The sequence below is a fragment of the Benincasa hispida genome, chromosome 9 (assembly GCF_027475165.1).
Source record: "Benincasa hispida cultivar pf3 chromosome 9, pf3_genome.v1.1, whole genome shotgun sequence".
Taxonomy (NCBI): domain Eukaryota; kingdom Viridiplantae; phylum Streptophyta; class Magnoliopsida; order Cucurbitales; family Cucurbitaceae; genus Benincasa; species Benincasa hispida.
In genome coordinates, this window is record NC_143486.1 from 99,293,627 (window position 1) to 99,317,779 (window position 24,153).

The following is a 24,153-nucleotide window of genomic DNA, read 5'->3' on the forward strand; positions in this document are numbered from 1 at the left end:
TGTATATTCAAGAAACTATTATTTTGTTATTATCTTTATTTTGTACCTAACAAATTAATGACAGACTATTAGTACTTATAACATCAATCTTTAAGCATGATTTCAATCTACTTTAATTCTAGAATTAAAAAAATATATTAAAGCAAAATGCACTTTTTGTCTCCCCACGTTTAGATTTGATTTTGATGTGTATTTAGTACTTAGTTTCAAAAAATATATTTTGATTTGTAAAACAATTTTAAATGATTTCTGATTCTATCGGATGAAATGTCAATTATTTTTTATTACTTGAAAAATCATTTGAAAAAAATAAAATTAAAAGTATTGAATCATTTAACCCTAAATCTTCCCGGTTGCTTTTACTTTCAACAAACGATTTCTCGCCATCGCTGTCCATTTAATGTAGTTGGTTGTTCCAATTAATGTCACAGAAAAATTTTATAGCAAAAAACAAAAAATGATTCTTTTTTAAAGCTTGAAAACTAAAATTGATATCTTAGAATATAAGAATCAAAATGAAACAAACTTAAAAGTTCATAGATCAAAATAAATATCTTAGTGATAAATGATATATAATTAAATCTACCTAGACCTATCTGGATCAATTGATGATTTAAGATGGTATTAGAGTAAGTTGATTCATGATCAAGGTCTTGCATTTCAACCCTTGCACTTTTGGGCCAATTGGTCATTATTATTTCCTCACTATTTAATATTGATTTTCACTTATTGAGCTTTCTTCATATTTCAAACCCACGAAGGAGGAAAGTATTAGATGATATATAATTAAATCTACCTTCACCCATTATCCTAAGCTTTTGAGTCGTTCGATGATTTATGATTTAGAAATCCAATGACCAAAATAAAAAAGCTTAAAAGTTTGGAGACCAAAATCCTATTTAACACTTTGGTTTTACCAGTAAATTGACTTTGACATATGATATTAATAGTAAAACTCCTTGTAAGAAATTTTTTCATCACAAAACTTTGTTTTCTCGTCTGTTTTCCCATATTAGGACTGGTGGGAAGAAAATACCACAATTTTAAGAAATTAAAAAAAAAAATGCATGCTATCAATATGAAAAATAAGATATTTTTCCCCTTTGAAAAAGAAAGCAAGATAAACCACTTAAATGTGTTCTGATTGGCTACCACAAACAAAAATCATTTAAAAAAAATGAGAGATGAGAAGAAGAAGCACAACCCAACTAAACATCTTGCAAGAAAAGTGGAAAGTTGTGAAATAAAACTAAATTCCAGTACAAATTTTCATATCTATTCATCAATAATTTAGAGCTTCTCAACAGGGAAACCAATAACAGGCTTGATTTCTGATGCCAAGGAGCGAAGTTCATAGATTTCTTCATTGGATATTCTCCAACCTAATGCACCTGCAAATTCAATAGCTTGTTCTGCATTTTTTGCTCCCGGGATTGGCACAACGTTTTCTTGTGCTATTAACCAGTTCAACACTACCTGATCAGAAAGAGCATTTCAATTCTCACCAAGATTCAACATTGTCATGATAAGTGGGGGATTACGAAAACATATAAATTCTAAGTAGAGAAGAAGAAATCAACTAGAATGAAAATCCATTTTCCCCATGTAACTTGATTTTTCAGACTCTAAACTCCGCATGGCGAACTTTCCAGTTGTGTCATAAAGAATACGAATCACTCAGATTTGACAAACACGAATGAAGAAGGACAAGCTACATGCATATGCGTATATAGAAGAAACAAAATCTATAGTGGCTGGCTTGTGTTAATGGATGTGTGAGTGCTGTTTGTTTTTTCTTACAAGAAATAGAAGTTCAATAGAGATTTGATTTTGATGTTAGATTTGGTACAGATTTCAAATATGCATAATCAAAGAATTGCATGCTGCAATTCTTTAGAGGAAGACGATAGAATTGGTTTCTTCCACATTTCAAACTGCTTCCTCGTAGGACCCAAACAGTATAACAACCCACTAAGATCTCTTCCAAAACAATCAACTAAATAATTGTTCTCCAAAACACGACAAATATATCACCAAATAATCACCAAACAATCAACCAACAATAGACAGCAATAAACCACAAAATTGTAGAAGACTAAAAGTAAAGAGCGCACATGAATTATACGTGGAAAACCCCTTCGATGTGAAGAGAAAACCATGGGACTTATGAGAAGTCCACCTTTATCAACTTCTCATATTATGATAAAATTGAGGGAAAAAGAACTCAAATCAGTCATATAAAGGTTCACTACCCACCAATGCTTTCATACATAAAAGATCAATACTTGAGAGATAAAAAGAATGAAAATCACCCAATTTTACAGGTTCTGTTTGGCAGAAATTATGGAAACTAGAGCTCCAAACAACGATCCAACCGTTCAAAACGAGACTCTATGTGTCCCTAACAGGCTGACCAAATTTCAGCACGATCCAACAGTTCAAACTCTGACAATTGACAAATTTGTGGAAGCTGTCGCTATAAAACCGAATTGTTATTTTTCTCTCTGACTTTTTTTTACCTTTTTTCACTCTCTTTTTTCTTAGGTCATCTCCATATCACATAAAAGAAAACCTAAGGCTTTCAAGATGGGCCAACCTAAAAATTAGGCCCAATTGGGCTCAGAAAACACAAGTTCAAAATAAAGTCTTACTTGTGTAACAAGTGGGCTCACCCACAACAATCTCCCCCTCCAACCCAACATGGGGAAGACTCAATCACATCCATGATCACTTGAACCTCATCCCAGCAAGCTTACTACAAAGCTCAATCTTGCTTCCAGGAACTACCTTAGTTAACAATCTGCACTGTTCTTGACGGTGTGAATTTTCTTCAGATTCAATCTCTTCTCTTCAATTACATCTCGTAGCCAATGATATCTAATGTCAATGTGTTTAGTACAAGCATGATGCATTGAATTCTTGCTCAAATCCATAGCACTTTGACTATCAAAAAATATTACATACTCATCTTGCTTCAAACCCAACTCTTGAAGGAACCTTTTAAGCCATAATATCTCCTTGCTTGCTTCTACTACTGCAATATACTCTACCTCAGTTGTGGACAATGCTACGCATTTTTGTAGCTTGGATTACCATAAGATGGCTCCTCTTGAAAATGTACACACATAACCTGCGATAGACTTTCTGTTATCAAGATCACCTGCCATGTCTACATCAGTATAGTCTTCAAGCATAGGTTTGCCAGCTCCATAACACAAGCTCAATTTGGAGGTGCCTCACAAATATCTGAAGATCCACTTCACTGCTTCCCAGTGAGTCTTACCTGGGTTGGATAGAAAACGACTCACTGGACTGACTGCATGTATAATATCAGGTCTAGTACACACCATAGCATACATCAAAGAACCAACAACAGAAGAATAAGAAACGGGTGACATAACTTCTTTCTCTTTCTCTGTTGTAGGATAAGCTCTCTTACCTAACTGAAAGTGAGTTGCTAGCGGTGTACTAATAGGCTTAACATGCTTCATATTGAACCTTTCCATCACCCGTTCAATATACTTCTTCTGGGATAACCACAATTTCCCAGCTTTCCTATCGCGAGCAATCTCCATACCTAAGATTTGCTTTGCAGGCCCCAAATCTTTCATGTCAAATGACTTGGACAAGTCTTTCTTCAAATTTTGAGTCATATCTATATCTTGTCCAACTATCAACATATCATCTACATATAAAAGAAGAATGATGAAGTTGCCTGCAGGGAACTTTCTAAGATACACACAAGAATCAGCTATAGTTCGTTTATAATCATTGCTTATCATAAACAAATCAGATTTTTTGTACCACTGCCTTGGTGCCTATTTAAGCCCATAAACACTCTTTTTCAACTTGCAAACAAGTTATCTTTCCCCTTTTCTTCAATTCTTCAGGTTGTTCCATGTAGATCTCTTCATGCAAGTCACTATGTAAAAATGCGGTTTTTACATCAAGTTGCTTTATCTCAAAATCAAGACTTGCTGCTAATCCCAACACTGTTTTGATAGACGTCATTTTGACCACTGGAGAGAAGATCTCATCAAAGTCAATGCTCTTTTTCTGGGTGCATCTCTTAACCACTAATCTGACTTTGTACCTCACTATCTTCTCATCATCATTCTTGTACTTGAAAACCCATCTGTTTTTCAATACTTTCTTGCCCTTTGGAGGCTTCACCAACTCATAGGTTCCATTCTTTTCTAGGGAATTTATCTTCTCCTTCATTGCATCGAGCCACTAGTCTTTTTTATCATGAGACAAAACTTTTTGATAGTTCTTTGGCTCTCCATCTTCACTAACTAAAATGAACTTTGAGCTTGGATACCTTGTTGAAGGTTTACGCACTCTAGTGGGCTTTCGAGCCTGAGTATCCTCCGCTTTGGGAATAGATTGCTCCCTCTGCTCATGAATTTCTTCATCAGATGAAGACTCATCAAGATCATCATCATCAACATGATCTGGTACATTACCATCAGGTTGTATCTCACCAACATCATCATGTACATCATCAACATTCTCATTTGTCGATTAAATAACAGAAAGAGTATAAGTAGAATCATTAGTAGTATCCATACACAACCTAGAGTAGAAGTGTACCTTGTACTAAGAAGATATGCACCTTTCTTGTGCTCGAAGAATCTACATCTCTGCTTTTCACTATCTTCTCCTTTTCTGGATCGTACAGCCTATAACCATACTTTTCATCCCTATACCCAACAAAAACACATGGATTGGTCTTCGAATCCAACTTTGATATTTGTTCCTTAGGCACATGCATGTATGCCTTGCTGCCGAAGACTCTGAAATACAAATAAATGGGATCATGTCCCTTCCATGCTCTCTCTGGAATGTCTAAACCAAGTGGAATTGATGGAGATTGATTAATCAAATACACGGCACATTGCACTGCTTCACCTCAAAATGTCTTAGGAAGATCAGACATTCTAAGCATATTCCTCACTTTCTCCACAATGGTCATGTTCATCCTCTCAACAACTCCATTGTGTTGTGGTGTGTCAGGCTCTATCTTCTCATGTATAATGTCATTTTGTGAACTATAATACTTAAACTTATTCGAAGTATATTCACCACCATTGTTAGATAGAAGATACTTCAATTTTCTTTCGGTCTCCCTTTCTACCATTACATGAAACTTCCTAAAAATCTTGAACACTTGGCCTTTTGTCTTCAACATATATATCCAAGTTCTTCGAGTAGCATCATCAATAAAAATGACAAAATATTTATTGCCACCATGTGACTCCACCTCAATAGGCCCACAAATATCATAATGTATTAACTCCATTTTTCCTTGCCTTCTGGTGGACTTCCTAGAAAAAGAAAATTCTATGTTGCTTGCCTGTCAAGCAATGATCACAAGGGTCAAGAGAAAATGTTTTATCAACAGGGATAAGAGATTTACCTGTCAACAATTTAATCCCCTTATCACTCATATGCCCTAGCCTTTGATCTAGCCTTCGATGCCACAAATTTGGAGAATTTTTTTATTCTACTACATTCAACTCAGAAGAACATATGCTCAAGTTTGTTTTATACAAAGAGCAACACAACTCATCTTGAGCAACTATTATTAAACCCTTACACCATTTCCACTTACCATCATAAAAGGTATGTCGAAATCCTACTTAATCAAGGACATTTGTATACAACAAGTTAAGACGTAAATTAGGAATATGGCGCACATTCTTTAATGTAAGTGTGCACTCAACACTTGTCTTCACACGAATATCACCTAATCCAACTATGCTAGTTGAGCTCTCATTTCCCATCTTCACACTACCAAAATCACAAGATTGATAGTTCATGAAATACTCTCTTTTGGGAACACAATGGTATGAAGTACTTGAATCTACCACCCACCCTGTGTTTGAATTCTCTACATGATGACACTCACTGGTTGCACAAATCAAGGTGATAACATTATCACTCTAAGAAATAATTGATGCAGTAATTTTATCATCCTCCTCTTTTTGTGAGTCTTGCTTCTTACTTTGTTCTTTTTTCTAATGATAGCAAAACTTTCTTATATGGCCAGGCTTGTTACAGTAATGACATGTCCTAGTCTCTTTGTCTCTAAACTTGAACCTCCCTTTTGAGTTACCACGATCTTTAGGTCCCTTATTCTGGTTTCTTCCACGATTCTTAGCAACAAAAGCATGTGAATTATCAACTCCTATCTCCTTTCTTCTTATCTCTTCATTGAACATGCTTTGTTTGATAACATCCAAAGACAAAACACCTTCTGGAGCAGAGTTACTAATAGTCACAACCAACGTTTCCCTACTATCCAACAAAGAACTCAACAAGAACAAAGCCTGCAATTCATCATCAAAATCAATATTCATAGTAGTTAGCTTATTAATAATATCCTAAAGTCACTTAAATGCTCAGAAATAGAATTCCCGCCTTTCAATTTCAAATTAACAAGTTGTTTGATTAAAGAAGCTTTGTTATGTGCGGTTTTCCTTTCATAAAGACCTAATTTCTTCCACAACTCGTGTGGGTCCGACTCTTTAGACACATGGTTGAAAATGCTAATATCAACCCACTACCTAATAGTCGCTAAAGTTTTCTCTTTAACTTTTCCCAATCTTTTTCTTCCATTTTATCTGGTTTTGCAGGTTTAGAAATTGTGTTATCTGCTATTGTGGTTGTTTCAATTGAATCAAACAAATTTTTACAATATAATAAATCCTCCATTATTAGTCTCCAAATGGAATAATTGGTTGATGTCCATTTTATCATTGAACTACCTCCACCGTTACTAGTAGACTCCATAACAATGATTAAATTAAAACTCGTTCTGATACCAACTGATAGAACCCAAACAATATAATAACCATCCACTAGAATCTCTTCTAAAACAATCAACCAAATAATTGTTCTCCAATACACCACAAATAAATCACCAAACGATTAACCAACAATGGACAGCAATAAACCACAAAATTCTAGAAGACTAAAAGCAAAGAGCACACACAAATTATATGTGGAAAACCCCTTCAATGTGAAGAGTAAAAACCACGGGACTTGTGAGGAGTCCACCCTTGTCAACTTCTCTTATTATGATAAAATTGAGGGAAAAAGAACCCAAATCAGTCATACAAATGTTCATTACCCATCAATGCTTTCATACATAAAAGATCAACACTTGAGAGATAAAAAAATGAAAATCACCCAATTTTACAGGTTCTGTTCAGCAGTGATTACGGACAAACCAGAGCTCCAAACAACGATCCAACCGTTCAAAACAAGACTCTATGTGTCCCGAACAGGCTGACCAAATTTCAGCACGATCAATCGGTTCAAACTCTAGAGATCAACAACTTTGTGAAAGCTGTCGCTAAAAAACCGGACTGCTGTCTTTCTCTCTGATTTTTTTTTTTTTTCTTCATTTTCACTATCTGTTTTCTTAGGTCATCTCTATATCATATCAAAGAAAATCTACGACTTTCAAGATGGGCCAACCTAAAAATTAGGCCAATTGGACTCAGAAAACACAAGTTTAAAATAAAACCTTGTTTGTACAACAAGTGGGCTAGACACCCACACCACTTCCGACCTAGTAATTAATTTTCACATTGAGGATTCTAACTTGAAGTAACTAATGGCTCAAATTTCATTAACTGGAACACTGTTAAATATGTAAAATGATGCAAAACAAGCAAATGCAACGTATTTCAACATGAAACCGAGAGGAATAGAAAAGGAAGAAGAGGAAACAATCATCAGCAACCAAAACTGATCTCAAACGAACGTTCAAAATAAGAGCCAAAGACATGAACTTTAAAATTTTAACTCAAGGAAAGTAAAGGCACTAACCTGTGTGGGTGTTTTATTGTAGTTTTGTCCTATGTTGCGTATCCGGTTCAGAAGAGGTTGGAGCTGCATATTAAACAAATGCTTAAGAAATAGAGTGAAACATATTATGGATTTCTTCAAACTTTCAAGCATCTCAACCTTCGTTAAAAACTCTGGAGTATAGATTCGGCCTCGAGGACCAGTTGGAGGATTTGCAGGAGTGTACTTTCCCGTGAGAACGCCTGCACAAATTTACATAACATGTTATTCAATCTCCCCACTGAGAGTATCAATCTCAGAGAAGGAAGATGGAAAAAACAAACAAACAGCCAATTAATTTATTTTAAAGTTTCCATTGTAGCATTTGATGTAAAAGCATATCCCAGAACTTAAAATTTCATAGAGAAATGTATGCAATATGGAAGATTATTTCCTTTCAGCCAGATGCATAAATTGACAAGAATAAGGTTAAGTCAAGTCAGCTCAAAGTAGCAAGAGAATCATATGATATACGAAACAACCTGGACGGACTTACCTTGAGCAATAGGCGAATAAGCAATTAAGGTGATTCCAAGTTCGTCACAGGCAGCCTTCACACCGTTTTCTTCTGGTAATCTGTAGATGAGGCTATAATTCACCTGGTTTGAAGCTAGTGGAATACCTCTTTTCTTGAGCTTCTTATGAGCTTCTCGAAGTCGCTTCTCTGGAAAACCGTACAGAGTGTTTAATTTCAGGCATAAGGAAAAACCACTGAAGACTGCAATGTTGGCACTATCAGTTATTGGAAAGACAGACTTAGAACCTACCGCTGTAATTTGAAACACCAACAGCCTTCACAAGTCCCTGCTCAACAGCATCTCCAAGACCATCAATATACCCTGAAAAAGGATTTCTTAATGAACTAAGCTTCTTCTTAATCTGAATGACGACATAAAACATATGACCCCACAATCTTTACGGAGTCAAATGTTCAGAAAATTCAAGCTTCAGGTGTGAAGAACCTTCATTTCCCCATATTCCAGGCCTGAGAGCCAAAACCAATGAGTTAGGAACTATCTAGTCAAAGCTACTACTAAAAGAAGGTCATTAGAAGAGTCAACAAGTGCAGACCAATGAAGTTGATATAGGTCGACCGATGCAAGACCAAGGCGAGAGAGGGAATCCTTAAGGGCGCATATGACACTTTGACGACCAAACCTCCACGGCAAAGCAGCAAATTTTGTAGCAACTGCAACTTCTACTCCCGGATCCACTGCCTTCTTTTCTTTAATAAATCTGCAACAAGATTGGGAACTGGAAGTCTTAGAAGAATAACGATGAGTCTATATAAGTATAGTCATGTGCAGGGAGGGGTAAATAGGGGAAGTACAAGGGAGTTAGTTAGAAGAGGGAGAAAGTATATTTCATCATCTAAAAGCAATAGGTGAAGGGAGAGATCTCATTTTGAGACGTCATTAGTGAGAAGCATGAGGCCCTTCCAATGGCCTAGGCTGGAACATAAGCTGGGGTAGCTCGTATCAGCATTTCCTACCTTTTTCATTCGGATACTATTCTGGTTGGCTAGAAAATAATTTGAACACAATTTGTAATCGTGTTTAACATGTATAAAGTGGTTGTTTTTAAGACATTAAATCATATTCAAATGTACCTTCCTAGAAGAGTTTCTGAACTTATAGCACCTAAAGCATACTGTCAAAGAATAAGATTATTGCACTTCAATTAGCAAAGATCTTCTATGGAACGTAAAGACAGTAAGTGAACATAATATTGTATAATATCCCACCGAGGAGCCATATACTTCAGCAGTATCAATGAAGGTAATGCCGCGGTCAACGCTGGCATTAAACGCAGCCTTAGCAGCCTTCATCATCCTATCTGAATCACCCCAAAAAGAGCCATCAAACATGAATATACTCTACAACTATTGATAACATTAATTTTCATATAAAAAAAAAACTATTGAAAACATTAATTCAATCAAAATTAGGAAAAAAAAAACAATAAATAAACTGCTAACGAGTTGTTCAATAGTGATCTAAAGACTTTACAGAAACATTTTATGGAACTGATGTTCAGATCACTGGGAAGAAACTTATCCAAATGAGCTGTTCCATGAGGTTTATCCTTGGAAGGACTTTGAAGCACTTCTTCGAGCAGGAGTGCTAATTAAGTGTTCCTCTAAAAAAATATTTTAAAGAGATTTCAGGCATGTTTGAGTGATTTTGAACAGATATTCAAAATCATCCCAAACGTGCATCCAAATCATTTTTAATGTTTGGTTTTACACTTTTAAATGCGATTTTCATATATCAAAATTGTTTTTGAATTATATGATGCATGTTTAGGAATGAATATGAACATAACAAAAATGACTTCAACAATTTCAAAATCACTATTACTTCATGCACTAAGAAATATCTTGAAATACATTAGCTAAAAGTGGTTTTATTATTTCAAAAGTGAAGCCCAAAATACTTTTCACCACTCCAAAATCATGTCAAACTCATTTCTAGTCTTATCCTACAAATTTTAGGAAATAAGCAGCTCAAATGTTCATATACCATCAAACAACTGGCTCCTACTTTAGTGAAGAAACGAACAATCAATCTCAAAAGCAATAATCCCATATTCCAGTTTTCGAATCTTACCATTCCATCCAAAGTTATTCCAATAGCTGTTATCTCCCCAAGCCCAAGCTCCAATTCCAAGCCTACTGACTTTCAGTTCAGAACCACCCAATTTCACCTTATCTTCCTGTGATGTCAATGTGCCATAATCCTCAGAAGCCACAGCCCTAACTCTGTAAACTCTACTGCGATTCATTGGAGGAATTGATAAACAGACGGAACTTAAATGCACCGCCATAGCTCAGGCAGCGCAAAGCACAAAGAGAACTCAATAGAAGCTTTGAGAGAACCAATTAATGGCGGAAGTAACTCAGAATTCGACGTAAAAGCTGCCGATTCACAGAAGAAATTCGAGCCTAATATCAAATGAAGGAAAGTGGTTGGCCCAAAACCACTTGGTTTCTGTTGAAAAGCATTGAAATGGGTATTTGTCATTTCAAATTTGGTTAGATGACGAATTTTCTCTTCGTTTTGTGGCTTTAATCGTTCCGTGTTATTTTACATTTCTTTTCGGTAACGTTTGCGCACCCCAGGCTTTTTTTTTTTTTTTTTTTTTTTCAGAAAAATTATTTTTACAAGTTTTTTAAAAAGATGTTAGTTTGGTAAGGTGATATTTTTCTTTTTTCTTCCCGGTAAAATTATATTTATAGCTCTCGAGATTTTAAGAATGTACGATTATACGATAGTTTATACCTTTTTATTTTTCTAATTTAAAATATTATATAATTATTTAAAATTATAATAGATTACTATAGGGACTTTTTAGAGGACGTTTAGGACGATGAATTAATTAGTATAGTTGGGTTATAATAGTTTATATTTTGAGTGTAGATTATTTTAATTTGGATTATAGTAGTATATTTTTTAGGTGTAAACAATTTTAGTTGGAGAAGGAAATAATAAACACTCTACTCTCTAACAAAGAATAAAAAAATGATGAAGGTAAAATGGTAAAAACGATAGTAAATGGGGATTTTGATATAGTGTTGGTATTTACTGTAGCAATAGTGGTTATTATAGTCTTAAATAGTTCTTGTGCCAAACACACCCTTAGTTTATTTATAATTAGATATATATATATATATATATATATATATATATATATATTAGTGAATGTTCGAGCCAGTTTACATGCACCTCGATTAATTTTATCACATATTAAACCTACAACATCTGAATGTTAAGGAGACTCGTAAGATATTGAATTCATAGGTGACCATTGAATCCACGACATCTTAGCCTTTTATTAAGGTCATGCCCCTATTTACCACTAAGCCAATTCATGATAATTTATAATTAGAATTTAGTCTATTTATTTTGATAAAACTCTCATCAATAGTTTCTATGTCCAAAAAGTAGACTCATCAATAATAGGGTCCTTACTCAGTTTCTTTTTGTTAATTATATATACTCTAATTTTTAACCTCTCATATCTTTAGTAAGAAATTTTCAATAATGAGGTTTAAGAAAATTTTATTCTATAAAATCTAGGAGTGAACGTGATAGATCGAAAAACTGAGTCAACCAAATCAATTGGTTGATTAGAGAAGGAAAGGGGTCAGTTGATGTCAATTTGAAAAAATTTCAAAATTAAGAAAAAAATTTAAAGAATAAAACTAACCAAACCAGCGGATCGACGGACCGACGGTTACTCCTCAACGGTCGAGATCGTTTTGAATATTTATTAAATCGACCATAGTCGATTCAATGGCGGTTTGATCGAGAAACCGACTCCGATAGACTGATGCTCACCCCTAATGTAATCAAGATGGAAACAAAATAACAGGGGAATAATTTCTCCTATGGAACTCAATTACTGCCAATTATTCTCTACAAGAATTCTTCGGTATGTGAACATCTATACTTACTAGAGAAAATTTCTAGTACTACGAGAATATCATACTCTCTTTGTTCATACTATGAACCTACGATTAATATAAATAAGTCTCACCTTATTTTTAAAAGCATGTTGATATACGTAGAAGACATATAGAATGTGAAAAATAGTGAGGAATAGTAATGCAAATGCTACTAAAAAGGAGGAAAAAGCTATATTATAATGTAGTTCAGTAGTAGTTTCTTATGTGTCGATTTGATACACATTTTGGTTTCCTTGGGTTATGAATCCATAATTTAGAGTATCTCAAAAGGAAGACCAAAAACAGGTTGAAGTTTTGAAGCCAAGGAGCGAAGTTCATTTATTTCTTCGTTGGAGATTCTCCAACCCAATGCACCTACAAATTCAATAGCTTGTTCTGCATTTTTGGCTCCCGGGATCGGCACCACGTTTTCTTGTGCTATCAACCAGTTCAACACTACCTGATCAAAATAAAATATACACAAATAGAAAATAAAGAATATTACAATTGTGTATTTTATTGAACTATTTACCGTACCTTAGTGAATGGAAGAATAAATAATAGATATAAAAAATACAGGAAACAAAGATGGTTGAAAAGGAAAAACTCAACAAAAGTCCACAGATTACCTAATTGACACCAACTAGTAAAATCTCCTCCTTGTGCTTTACGACCCCATAGTAACAACAAAGAGTGGGCTAAACTATTAGCAGGAGTCAAGGTTAAGAAGTTGCACCATTCTAAATAGGAACTTGCCAATCCATGGGTATACCATGAAGTTACAAAGGTTGTACCTGTAAACCAACTTCCGATGGCAAAATATCACTCAAAGATCCAGATGTCCCCATGGGAATCCCCACCTCTGGGAAATTTTCCTCTATTTAATTTGGTTGTTTTGTTTTTTAAAATATTGAACTTAAATTGTTACGTTGAAAATGTTTTAATTATATAGTTAAGCTTCAAACTAATCTTTTTTTATGATTAATTCCATATGAAAATTTTAAATTAAAAAAAGTTTACTATATATAAAGATTGTTTTCAAATATAGTAAACTGAACTAAAATATTTATAAATATAGCAAAATGTCACAATCTATAAACTGTTTTTTATCACTAATAGATTGTGGCATTTCGCTATATTCAAAAATATTTTTGGCCGATTTTTATCTAAAACAATTTCCCTATATATAATCTAAATTTAACATTTAATTCAAACATATTCATTTTTTATACTAATTCAAACATATTCATTATCTTGACTATTAAATAATAAAACCTGAAATTTAAATATAATGTTCATATAATAATAAAAAAAACATAACATTAAATTGTTAGTTATAATGTATTAAAATAGGATAACAGGAATCCTCCTGTTTAACTTATGGAGTATTTATTCCCCCACTTTACTTTTTTCTTGAGTTTAAAAAGAGATCCAATCTCTGATCTTTTCGTCAAGAGTACATGATGAAAAACTTGTGAATCACAAGTGATTGAGTTATATGATTTACATTCTTGCTCATCGAGGTGTTTTTTTTTTCTTTTAAGGAAATTTTTTAATTTGTCAACATGAGTGTAGCTCAACTGTCACAATATTTGTAATATTGACTTCAAAGTCATACCCCTTTCCCCTTTTTTGGGGTCAAAAATCCCCATTTTTTATTTTTATTATTTAAATTTAACTAAATTTAGTATTTACATTAAAATTGTAAATATTATGTAAGAAATTAGTATTATTATTACATATATTTGTATAAATTAATAATTAAAAAATATTTTATTATTTTTTATTATAAATTAATAAAAAGTTGAATTTATTACATTAAAAATTAAAACTAAAAAAGAAAAAAGAAAAATTGAAACAGTAGTATGCTACTGTTTCAGTAGTTTATATATATATATATATATATAATAATTAAAATTAAAAAAAAAAACAATATCTAAAAAGCTACAGTTGTAGTGTGTGTATGTATACATATATATATATCAACAATTAAAAAAATTCAGGGTGGGGGCGGGGATCGGGTTCGAGGTCGGGGATCCCCTCCCGTTCCTGCCCTGTCCCCAACCGAGGACCTGATTTAAATCTCTGGTTTGACCCCGTACCCGGTCAAACCGATTTCTCCGCCCTGATTGAGTTGTGGACCTGCGGGGAATTTTGTCATCCCTACAGTTATGGATATGAAACATGGATATGATACGACACTTACACGGCGACACGTTATTTTTCTTAAATTTAGGACATGGGCACAACAAGGACACATTTATTAAAATATATATTTTTTTAAATATATCATTTCTAAACAAGTTGGACGTCTTTCACTCTCAAATTATATTATTTTTGTCATATATGTATTGACTTAGTATATGTAAGAAATGTTTGATGCATGTCTACCAAATGTTAGTCCTATTTTGGTTTTGTACAACTAATGTCTAACATGAAAAAATTGTATGGATGGTCCCTATTTAGGGGATCACTCGAAATTTGGCCTCACTTTAAAAAATGCTCGAAATTTGGATTTCTGCTTACGTTAGCCGCGTGTGAAAGTACTGTTTTAACCCCAAAATGAGACCAGACGCAACCCTAATTTCTCGCTCTTTCCACTCGTTCCTTCACTCGTTTCTTTTATTCCTTCATCTCGTTTCTCTCACTCCTTCATCTCGTTCCTCAATTCACGTTGCTCTCCTTCATTTTTTTCTTGATTCTTTTCCCCTTCTTTTGAATTCTTCCTTTTGCTTCTTCCTCTCGCTTCTTCCTCTCGTTTCTTGGTCTCACTCTCGATTCTTTCTCTCATTCTGATTCACGCTCCAACTTACATCTTTGATTCAAGAAGAAGAAGACGACGTCAACATAAATAGAAAAAATCATCGAAAAAGGAGAGCAACTGAAGAAACAAGGGTGGGAAGGAAATCTTGCAGGAAAAATGAAAAAAAAAGTGACATAAACATAAATTGCCGAAAAAGAAAAAAAAATGAAAAACGTTGGAAAAACAAATGGCATCATAAATAGAAGAAATCACCTAAAGAAAAAAAAAAGAAGAAAGGTAGGAAAACGGAAAAAAAATCTATAAAAGAGGGAGGGAAGAAGGAAGAAGGAAGAAGGTTTAGAGTGGTAAATTCATAGGGTGATGATCAAATTAAAAAGTGAGGCCAAATTTTGAGATGATCCCTAAATCGGTACCAAATTTTTATCTAACACATCTATGACACTAATAAGTGTTTGATTCGTGTCCAACAAGTGTCAAGGTGTCCAAGTGTCCAATACGTGTCATACACAGATGGAAGCCAAACTAAGGTGTTCGTACTACTTAGCTCATAACTAAAAAACATCAATTATATGAATCATTTAACTCCTTGCACCATGAGTCCCATAACTAAACAATTTCACTCGTTACACCAAATATCTCCTTATATACCTCTTTCTTTTCCTAATCAATATGAAAATGCATAGAAAAGAAAAGAAAAGAAGAGAGAACACACATCAGCAAAAATAAGTAAACAAACAAATAAATAAACCAACATATTTGCAAGTTAAAGACGTTAAAAAAGTTGAACTTAATATTATAAACTATGTAAATTAAAGTATACTGACTTGCGTGGGGGATTTATTGTACTTCTCTCCTATGTCTCTTATCCGATTCAACAAAGGTTGAAGCTGCACATATAAAATAAAAGCTTTAGCCAGAAATAATAGAAAATGTCTTGTTTTATTTTATTTCGTTCTTCGTGGCTTTTCAAGAGTTTTAACCTTTGTTACAAACTCTGAAGAGTAAATTAGGGATCGAGGGCCAATTGGAGGATTTGTTGCTGTATACTTTCCCGTTAGAACGCCTGCAATGTTTTTATAAGAAACCCAGCTTTCATTAAGAAAAATATCAAAACCACCTGTTGCAATTTATCTGCAAAATTTGGATGCAACTCAACTCAGGATAATGCATGCAAAATATTTTTCTATGCATAATCCTAAGTGGACTCACCTTGAGCTAAAGGTGCATAAGCAATTAAGGTGACTCCAAGTTCATCACAAGCGTCCTTCACACCGTTTTCTTCTGGTGCTCTATATATGAGGCTGTAATTCACTTGGTTTGAAGCTAGTGGAATACCTCTTTTCTTGAGTTTCTCATAAGCATCTCGAAGTCGCTTCTCTACATCGTGGAAATAAAATGAAAGAAAACACAAGGTATAAGCAATTAAGGTGATCCTCAGTTCATCATACGCAGTCTTCACTCCATTCTCTTTTCATGCTCTATATATATGACGCTACAATTCACTCCTTTTTTTTCTTTTCTTTTTAAGATACCGAGCTTTCACGAATAAAAAAAAAAGCCTAAAAAGGGAGTCCCAATACTAATCATATGAAGACTTCAATTGAAAAGAATCAAACGAAACTCGTAACTACAAAAAGGTCGGGTAACATACAGATGAATGGTACAAGGGAGGCACTTAATTAGGTATAAAAATTTAGACATGGCATGACACGGACATGTTATATGCATGTTTAACACATTTGTTACATTAATGAGTGTCCCTATCGAACTAACCAAACCAAAGTGTCCGTATCTATTAGATTAGAACATACCATTGTAATTTGAAACACCAACAGCCTTCACAAGTCCCTGCTCAACAGCATCTCCAAGACCATCAATATACTCTGAAAAGGGATTTCTTAAAGAATTTAGGCCTCTTTTAATCTGAATAATGGACAGATATAAAATCTTCACAAAAAATTAACCTTCATTTCCCCATATTCCAGGCCTGAAATTCAAAATCAATGAGTCGAGTCACAATGTATCTACACAAGTTAGAAAAGAACACAAGAGAAGAGTTTAAGAAGCACAGACCAATGAAGTTGATACAGGTCAACTGATTCGAGACCGAGACGATAGAGCGAATCCTTGAGAACACTTATGACGCTCTGACGACCGAGCCTCCACGGCAAGACAGCAAATTTGGTAGCAACTGTAACCTCAAATCCAGGATCCTTACCCTTCTTTTCCTTAATGAATCTAATGCAAAACTTGGAAGTGTTTTTACAAAGATTTCCAGCAACTGGTTGCTACTATTCTCGTTTCTCATTTTTCAAAAACGAGTTTCAAATATGTGTCCATATTTTGGAAACAAACTCAAGCTTCTTTTTCAATTTTTTTTAAGCGTACAAAGTGGTTATCAACCATAGCTCTTTCTTTTTTATTAAAGAACTAGAAACGAGAAACGAGCAATCAGAAACAAAAAACGACATCAAAAGAAGCTCTTAGTGCTTCAAATTGTACCTTCCTACAAGAGTTTCTGAATTTATAGCACCTAATGTGTACTGCAAAAGGAAAAAGGTTACTGGATCCAATTAGCAAAGGTCTTTTTTTTTGTAATATAACAATGAGGTTTAAATATTATTTCACTTCATATACTTTTGATTTTAGTTCCTTTTAATCTCTATACTTTAAAAATGTTCATTATAATCTTTATACTTTCAATTTTGGTTCATTTTGCTTCATATATTTTCAAAATGTTCATTTTGGTTATTGTACTTTTAAAAAGTAATCATTTTGGTCCCTTCATTATTTTCAGTTTTACTTGATTTTTAAGAAGATCAAAATGGTCACTTTTTTAAAGTTATCAAAATGAACAAACAATGAAAATATAAGGACCAAAATAAACTAAAATTAAACGTGTAGGGATCAAATTGAACATTTAAAAAATATAGGGATCAAAATGAACTAAAACCAAAAGTATCAAACGAAAATAAATATATCTTACTGGGGCGCCATAAATTTCAGCAGTATCAATGAAGGTAATGCCATGGTCAATACTAGCATTAAATGCAGCTTTAGCAGCCTTCAGCTTCCTATCTGATGCCACACCTCAAAAAGAAAACTCTCGAAATAATCCATTTACAAACCACTAATTAAACGTCAATTCGAACATAATTTAGTGGATAAGACATTTCCGACCACAATGGTTGAACTCAAATAATCATTAAATACAAACAAACAACTAGACTCACTACTCGTGAAGAAAAATTAAGTTGAATATAGGTTTTTAGTTTCAGGTATTTTCTTTTATTATTACTTGTTCTCTTTTGTTTACAAATTTTCAATTTAGTCCCTTGCATTTCATTATACTATTTGCATTAGCAAATATTAAATTTAGTTAATGAAGTTAAGTTGACTTGAAAAAAAAAATTAGAAAGAAGAAAAATGTTAAGACATTTATTTTTAGTATAATAAATACAGAGTATGAAAATTAGAATCACTTACCTTAAAAAAAAATTATCTGTCAACTATAATTGAGTTAAATAAGAGTTAAATTGAAATTCAATTCAGATTATGGAGAAAAGATTGAAACAAAACTCGTAGTCTCATATTATAAAGACTAAATTGAAACTTTTAAAATTATGAGGACTAAATTTGGTAATTTAACCACATGTGAAACTTTTTTTTACCATAGTTACTAAATTGAAAACAAAGATTAAATTATTAACTATAAGGTTGGTTTCGTTTATAACCCAAACTTTGAAAAATTTCATTTTAACCCACAGAACTATGGGGTTAGTTTCACGTATACCTCAAAATTTTGAAAAGTTTCATTTTGAACCTTTGAAGAAGTTTAATTTTCTTTTTAAACAAACTCCAGAAGGTTTTTCGTTTATTTATGGACAGAAAAATTTGTGTTTGCTTATGTGTTGCTTAAGTGAACAAACCTAAACACATACAAGAAATAAACATGGGGTTAGGTTAAAAAATAACAAAAAATTGGAAACATGAAGTTGAAAGGAAGAAGACAAACTACATGTATGATTCACACATACGCCACATGTCTTTAATTTTCTTCCATATATATGTGTGAACAAACTACAAGTATGGTTCACAGATACGCCATGTATCTTTAATTTTCTTCCATATATGTGTTTCAATTTGTTCACATAAGCAGATACGGACCTTTTTGTTTATATAGGTTGTTTTGAAACAACTTTCAAACTTCAAGAATTAAAATGAATTTTTTCAAAATTCGAAATATAATTGAAACTATCTCTATAATCTATGGGTATCTTTGATAATTTAACCAAAAACAAGTCAATCCTAAAGACTAAAACATATACAATATATAGAGAGAACGACGTCATTATGGGGTGGATGGAACCATCGTTTTTTGGAATGACATCTAATTAGCATCCTTTGTACTAAATTTGTTGGATTTTGTCAAAATATTAGAAGAGCATTTGCCCCACATATGAAAGGTTTAAAAAAGTGATGGTCTCCGAGCATTAAAAAAGGTGTTGAGTTGAGATATGATGTCTGGATGTTTTTGGAGTTCATTTTAGAGTTTATATGTCTGTGTTTGAGGTGCAAAATTGAGTTAAATTGAGTTCATATGTCTAGGGTATCTGATGCAGTTTTTTGAACTTTAAATAATTTGCTTTTATGATTACTATTTTTGTTTTGAAATATTTTTATTTAATAATTTTACCAATCTTTGTGTTGAGTAAAATATGGATTGCTATTTTTGTTCTTTTCATTTTTAAAGCTTTTATGTCTTTCTTTATTTCTTTTATTGGGATAATGAACAACAATTAACATACTACATTTCTTCCAAGAATATAGTTAAATAAAATGGGAAAAGAGAAATAAAAACTTTTGATTCCTAATTTTTTCCACGAATTTCATCATCATCATCATCATCTTCTTCTTCCCATTGTTGTTTTATATTTTTACTTTGTCATGAATTTTCCAATTGAATCTCCCTCATCATCTTAGCAGCCAATGGAATGTCACCACATTTCTTCAACAATTGCACTTTCAATTCCTCCAAATTTGGAGGTTCATCATAGAACAAATCTCTATTTTTCACTATATCTTGCTAGAAAAAATTCTTCATTTTACGGTTCTTTTATGTGTTACATACTACATACATACTTTTCCAAACATTATTAACACTCATTTGATATGTGAATTCAATTACATAGAAATATATTTTACAAATTTTTACGTACAAATATTGCACTTATGGTAGACAAAATACTATTATTTATATAATCAACAACTCTATAATATACTTTAACATTCATCGATCTTATAACAGTAGAAAGTGGTTTTTGAAGTTGATAGTTAAAAATGGTTTTTCGCTGGAATTTATAGTTGAAGGTGGTTGTCAAAGCCTAAAGTTGGCCGCATGAAAGTGTTACTAGAGTTGGTCGCTAGAGTTTATCGTTAAAGGTGGTTTTCAGAGTCTGAAGTTGGTCGTGCGAAAGTGGTCGTCGAAGTTGATCATCAAAGATAATTTTCGTTAAAGTTTGTAGTCGAAGGTGGTTGTCAGGCTCGAAGTTGGTCGCATAAAGATGGTATTGGAATTAGTTGCTAGAGTTTTTGTTGTTAAAGGAGCTTATCGAAACAGAAGTTGGTTGTTGGAGTTGCTCGCTCGAAGGTGCCTATCGAAGGTGATTTTCGTCAGAGTTTGTAGTCAGAGGTGGTTTTCGGAGTCTACGAAGGTAGTTGTCGAAATTGGTCATCGAAATTTGTTGCTGAAGCCCAAAATTGGTTGTCGAAGTTGGTTGTTGAAGTTGGGTCACCGGAGTTGTGATTGGAGGTGGTTGCCGGAGCTCGAATTGGTCGTCGGATGTGGTTGTCAGAGCTCGAGTATGGCAGCAATAGTCATCGATAGTGGCCGATGAGTGGAGCCATTGAAAATATTAAAAGAAGGGAGAGTTGAGACCAACTCAACCCCACCAATATTTAAAATTTGGGGGTCAAACATTGAATTAGTATATTATACTAACTCAACTTAACTCATATTGGTGAGCCAAATACCCCATATGTCTTTAGTTTCAAATCATCTTAATTAGCTCAGTTGTATGAGTGGTATATTGCTTTGAGAGCACTCTTGTAATTTGGGATTGGGGAGAGATTTTTGTGGAATTGTAATAATTTTTCACATAGTGGAATTTTGGTTGTGGTTTTTTCTCTTGTTTGGAGTTTTATTGCTTTCTTTCAATTTCCGTGTTTGTTTGTTTTGGCTTATTTCAATGATAGGAATGAGAGGTTTTTTCCAACAAAGTTAGGATCAAATTGGCAACTAAAATTACACATATGTACTCCATAATCCGGTTATTTTCCATAATATTCTATTTTTTTAGATTTTTATATAAATGGCCCTATTCAGTGGCCTAAGACTAGGTTGGCATTGCATTACCTGTGTCAAAAAGCCATTTGGAAAAAATCTTCACCATTTTTTTTGGATAAAACATATTTAAATTAAGTCGGTTACAATCACTTTTAAAAACACACTAATTTCATGCACCTTGCAATATCCTAGTACCTTTTAGATTCTCCTAAAGCACGTAGAATTTTTAATTAATTATTTAGTTTTCAACTTTATACTTTAAAAAGAAGATTTATTTTATATATTTATCCATTTCTCACCTAATCAAATCTATTTTCTATTTTTCATGAGGTAAATGCATCATTTTTTTTAAAAAAAACCAAATTGATTTTTTTAAATAAAGCTATTTTCCTTAACATTTAAAAATTAATTTATAACAAAAAAAATTTATTACACTGACAATTATTTAAAATTTTGAATTACAATTTTAGTTATTAAATCTAAAATAAGATGTTTTTGTATTTATTTACCAAACACTGTAACCTACTTTTTCAAGTTAAACTAAAATTTACCCAGCACTATTTTAGTTCTTTTCACAGCTGATTTTTCTAAAAGAACAACTACTATCTATTATTTTAAAAGCTATCGCAATTCCAAACGAGACCTAAATGAAATTTGGGTCGACAGTTTAAAAATAAATGAATTTTAGTCTTTTTTCTTGCATCTACACGACTGAAATTACTACTTCGACTCTCTATCTTGTCCTGATTTTTTGAATGACCACCAATCCCACTCCCACCACTCTCGCTTCTCGACTCTTAAGATCAGTGATCATTCAAAAAATCAAAATGAGATCAAGAGTCAAAGAGTGAGAAGCAAGAATTGAGAGCAAGGATCAAACGTTAATTATCAAAGCAATAATTTCACGGGTACTAACATATATAAAAGGTCAAAATTCATTTGTTTTTGAACTTACTCAAATTCTAACCCCACTTCGAAAACAAAAATGGTCATCCGTACAAGAATGTCAAAACATAATTTGGAGGGATTAGCAAAACTTACCATCCCATTGAAAGCAATTATTCCAATTCCAGTAGATGTTATCTCCCCAAGACCAAGCTCCAATTCCAAGCCTACTGACCTTCACTTCAGAGCCCCCCAACTTCACTTTCTCTTCCAATTTGCCGTACTCCTCGGAATTAGCTGCCGCTACTGCCCTTCGCCTCACTCTCGAAACTCCGCCGCGGCCATTTATTGAAAAGAAGCAGCCGCCGTAATGGAAGAGCACCGCCATGGCTACGGCGGCGCTACCGCAAGGTTTAAAAGACCATAAAAAAAATATATATCAGCTTGAGCTTCTTGAAGAAAGAATTATTTCTTATATATATTCTGTTTTCGATTTTATTTTATTTTTTTTAATATTTGATTGAGACGAGTGGAAAATACAAAAAACGTGGAGGAAGGAGAATGGTTGGCCCGAAAAAGTAGAAGAATATAGAAGATTAATTTAAGACACAAAAATGTTTTGTGGCACTAATTAATGGGAAATATTTGTCATTTATTATTATTTTTTTATCACAAAAACCTTTCTCGTCATGAATTTTTAAAAGATAAGTTTAAAGGTTTATGCAATAATTCTTAAATCACAAAAACCTTTTGTTATGTGGTTTTAAAAATACCCTTTGTTTTAGTTTTTTTCCCTTTCTTATAAACATTGACTAATAATCTTTTATGTTATTGTAGTGTGATTGGTTGATATTATTACAAGATTGTAATATGGTTGACTGATTTTGTACAATATGTCAAAGACATTGTTACATGTCGTGCAACAAATTCTGCAGAATATCTTTTCTATATATGTCTGCGTGATTTTACAGATTTCCATGTCTGCCTTCCTCATTTTCCTGTAGAGAAAATTTATTTACTCCTAAAAAATATTCTCAAAGGTAGTCTTATTTATATTGTACTCTTATTCAATTTAGGATTAGCCGCCTTATTATAAAAGTGTGTATTGAGAGTTTTGATCTTAAGGTATATTTAAACCTTAACCTCCAAGTATTGTTATTGAAAATCTTTTTGTTTGTCGTTGAGAGTTTTGATTTGGCAGCCATTGTAGAACTCGGGAGGATTTTGTTTGATAGTGTATTTGGGGAGCCTAAGTAAGTTAAAAATTATGAAAATTCATATTTAGGGGAGCTTAAAAATGGTGAATATAAGGGGATCTCACTCTTAGGGGGAGCCTAAACATGTTGTATTGAGGGGATCTCATACAAAGCTTGAAGAAGCATTATTGTAGAAGTAAGGGGAGCTCAAACTTAAGGGGAACCTAAGTTGAAACTGAAGAGGAAGCTATATGTGATTTATCGAAGAGGGAGCCTATCAGATAAGTACTTTAGTTGTAATTGCTAAACTTTGTACATAGTGAAATTTCGTTCCACCGGACACAGAACACCCTAAACATAGGTGATTTTGCACCAAACTGGGGTATAAATCTTTGTGTCATTATTTGTTTGTTTGCTTTTGTGTTGGCCACTTGTCATACATATTGTTGTGACATTGTATTTGACATTGTATTATGTGTTAGATCTATACTCTATTTTTCATTTGGTAACAAAGCGGGTTAACTTTTGTTCATTGAGTATTCAATGGAATCGATCAGAGAAGGTGGATCAACTAATCGTTCCCCTGTGCTTGATGGAACTAACTATTCCTATTAGAAAGCAAGGATGATAGCTTTCCTTAAGTTCATTGATAGTAAGA

General features: G+C 33.2%; 2 protein-coding genes across 7 annotated transcripts; both read right to left on the reverse strand.

The window, feature by feature from the left end:
* Positions 1-1,217: 1,217 nt before the first annotated feature.
* Positions 1,218-10,913, reverse strand: LOC120085871 (putative oxidoreductase At1g06690, chloroplastic). Of its 2 annotated transcripts, none has more exons than XM_039042115.2 (10): positions 10,467-10,913; positions 9,602-9,693; positions 9,467-9,507; positions 8,929-9,093; positions 8,820-8,842; positions 8,625-8,696; positions 8,354-8,521; positions 7,978-8,060; positions 7,840-7,902; positions 1,218-1,472 (listed from the first exon to the last, which is right to left on the reverse strand). In XM_039042115.2, exons 1-10 carry the CDS (start codon positions 10,681-10,683, stop codon positions 1,467-1,469), a joined length of 930 nt encoding a protein of 309 aa, XP_038898043.1. In that variant the 5' UTR covers positions 10,684-10,913; the 3' UTR covers positions 1,218-1,466. The 2 variants fall into 2 exon arrangements, with proteins under 2 accessions (XP_038898043.1, XP_038898042.1); XM_039042114.2 differs by having other exon boundaries at positions 1,218-1,476.
* A 1,558-nt stretch (positions 10,914-12,471) lies between these two features.
* LOC120086727 (putative oxidoreductase At1g06690, chloroplastic) lies at positions 12,472-22,774 on the reverse strand. 5 transcript variants are annotated; one of them, XM_039043511.2, is made up of 10 exons: positions 22,456-22,774; positions 18,055-18,146; positions 17,571-17,611; positions 17,142-17,306; positions 17,033-17,055; positions 16,880-16,951; positions 16,278-16,445; positions 16,049-16,131; positions 15,893-15,955; positions 12,472-12,764 (listed from the first exon to the last, which is right to left on the reverse strand). In XM_039043511.2, the coding sequence occupies exons 1-10, from the start codon at positions 22,685-22,687 to the stop codon at positions 12,579-12,581; spliced, it is 1,125 nt and encodes a 374-aa protein (XP_038899439.1). In that variant the 5' UTR covers positions 22,688-22,774; the 3' UTR covers positions 12,472-12,578. The 5 variants fall into 5 exon arrangements, with proteins under 5 accessions (XP_038899439.1, XP_038899438.1, XP_090173412.1 ...); XM_039043510.2 differs by having other exon boundaries at positions 18,055-18,158; positions 22,456-22,767; XM_090317286.1 differs by lacking the exon at positions 12,472-12,764 and adding an exon at positions 14,098-14,446.
* Between the last annotated feature and the right edge of the window lie 1,379 nt (positions 22,775-24,153).

Excerpts from the sequence above, each read along its gene's own strand:
- LOC120085871 (XM_039042114.2), bottom strand. The coding sequence starts at position 10,683 with ATGGCGGTGCATTTAAGTTCCGTCTGTTTATCAATTCCTCCAATGAAT. Across the intron at positions 8,522-8,624 it reads TGGTGTTTCAAATTACAGCG|AGAAGCGACTTCGAGAAGCT; the intron begins GTAGGTTCTAAG and ends ACGGTTTTCCAG. Across the intron at positions 8,061-8,353 it reads TTATTCGCCTATTGCTCAAG|GCGTTCTCACGGGAAAGTAC; the intron begins GTAAGTCCGTCC and ends AAATTTGTGCAG.
- LOC120086727 (XM_039043510.2), bottom strand. The coding sequence starts at position 22,687 with ATGGCGGTGCTCTTCCATTACGGCGGCTGCTTCTTTTCAATAAATGGC. Across the intron at positions 17,612-18,054 it reads CTGAAATTTATGGCGCCCCA|TACACATTAGGTGCTATAAA; the intron begins GTAAGATATATT and ends TTCCTTTTGCAG. Across the intron at positions 16,446-16,879 it reads TGGTGTTTCAAATTACAATG|AGAAGCGACTTCGAGATGCT; the intron begins GTATGTTCTAAT and ends TCCACGATGTAG.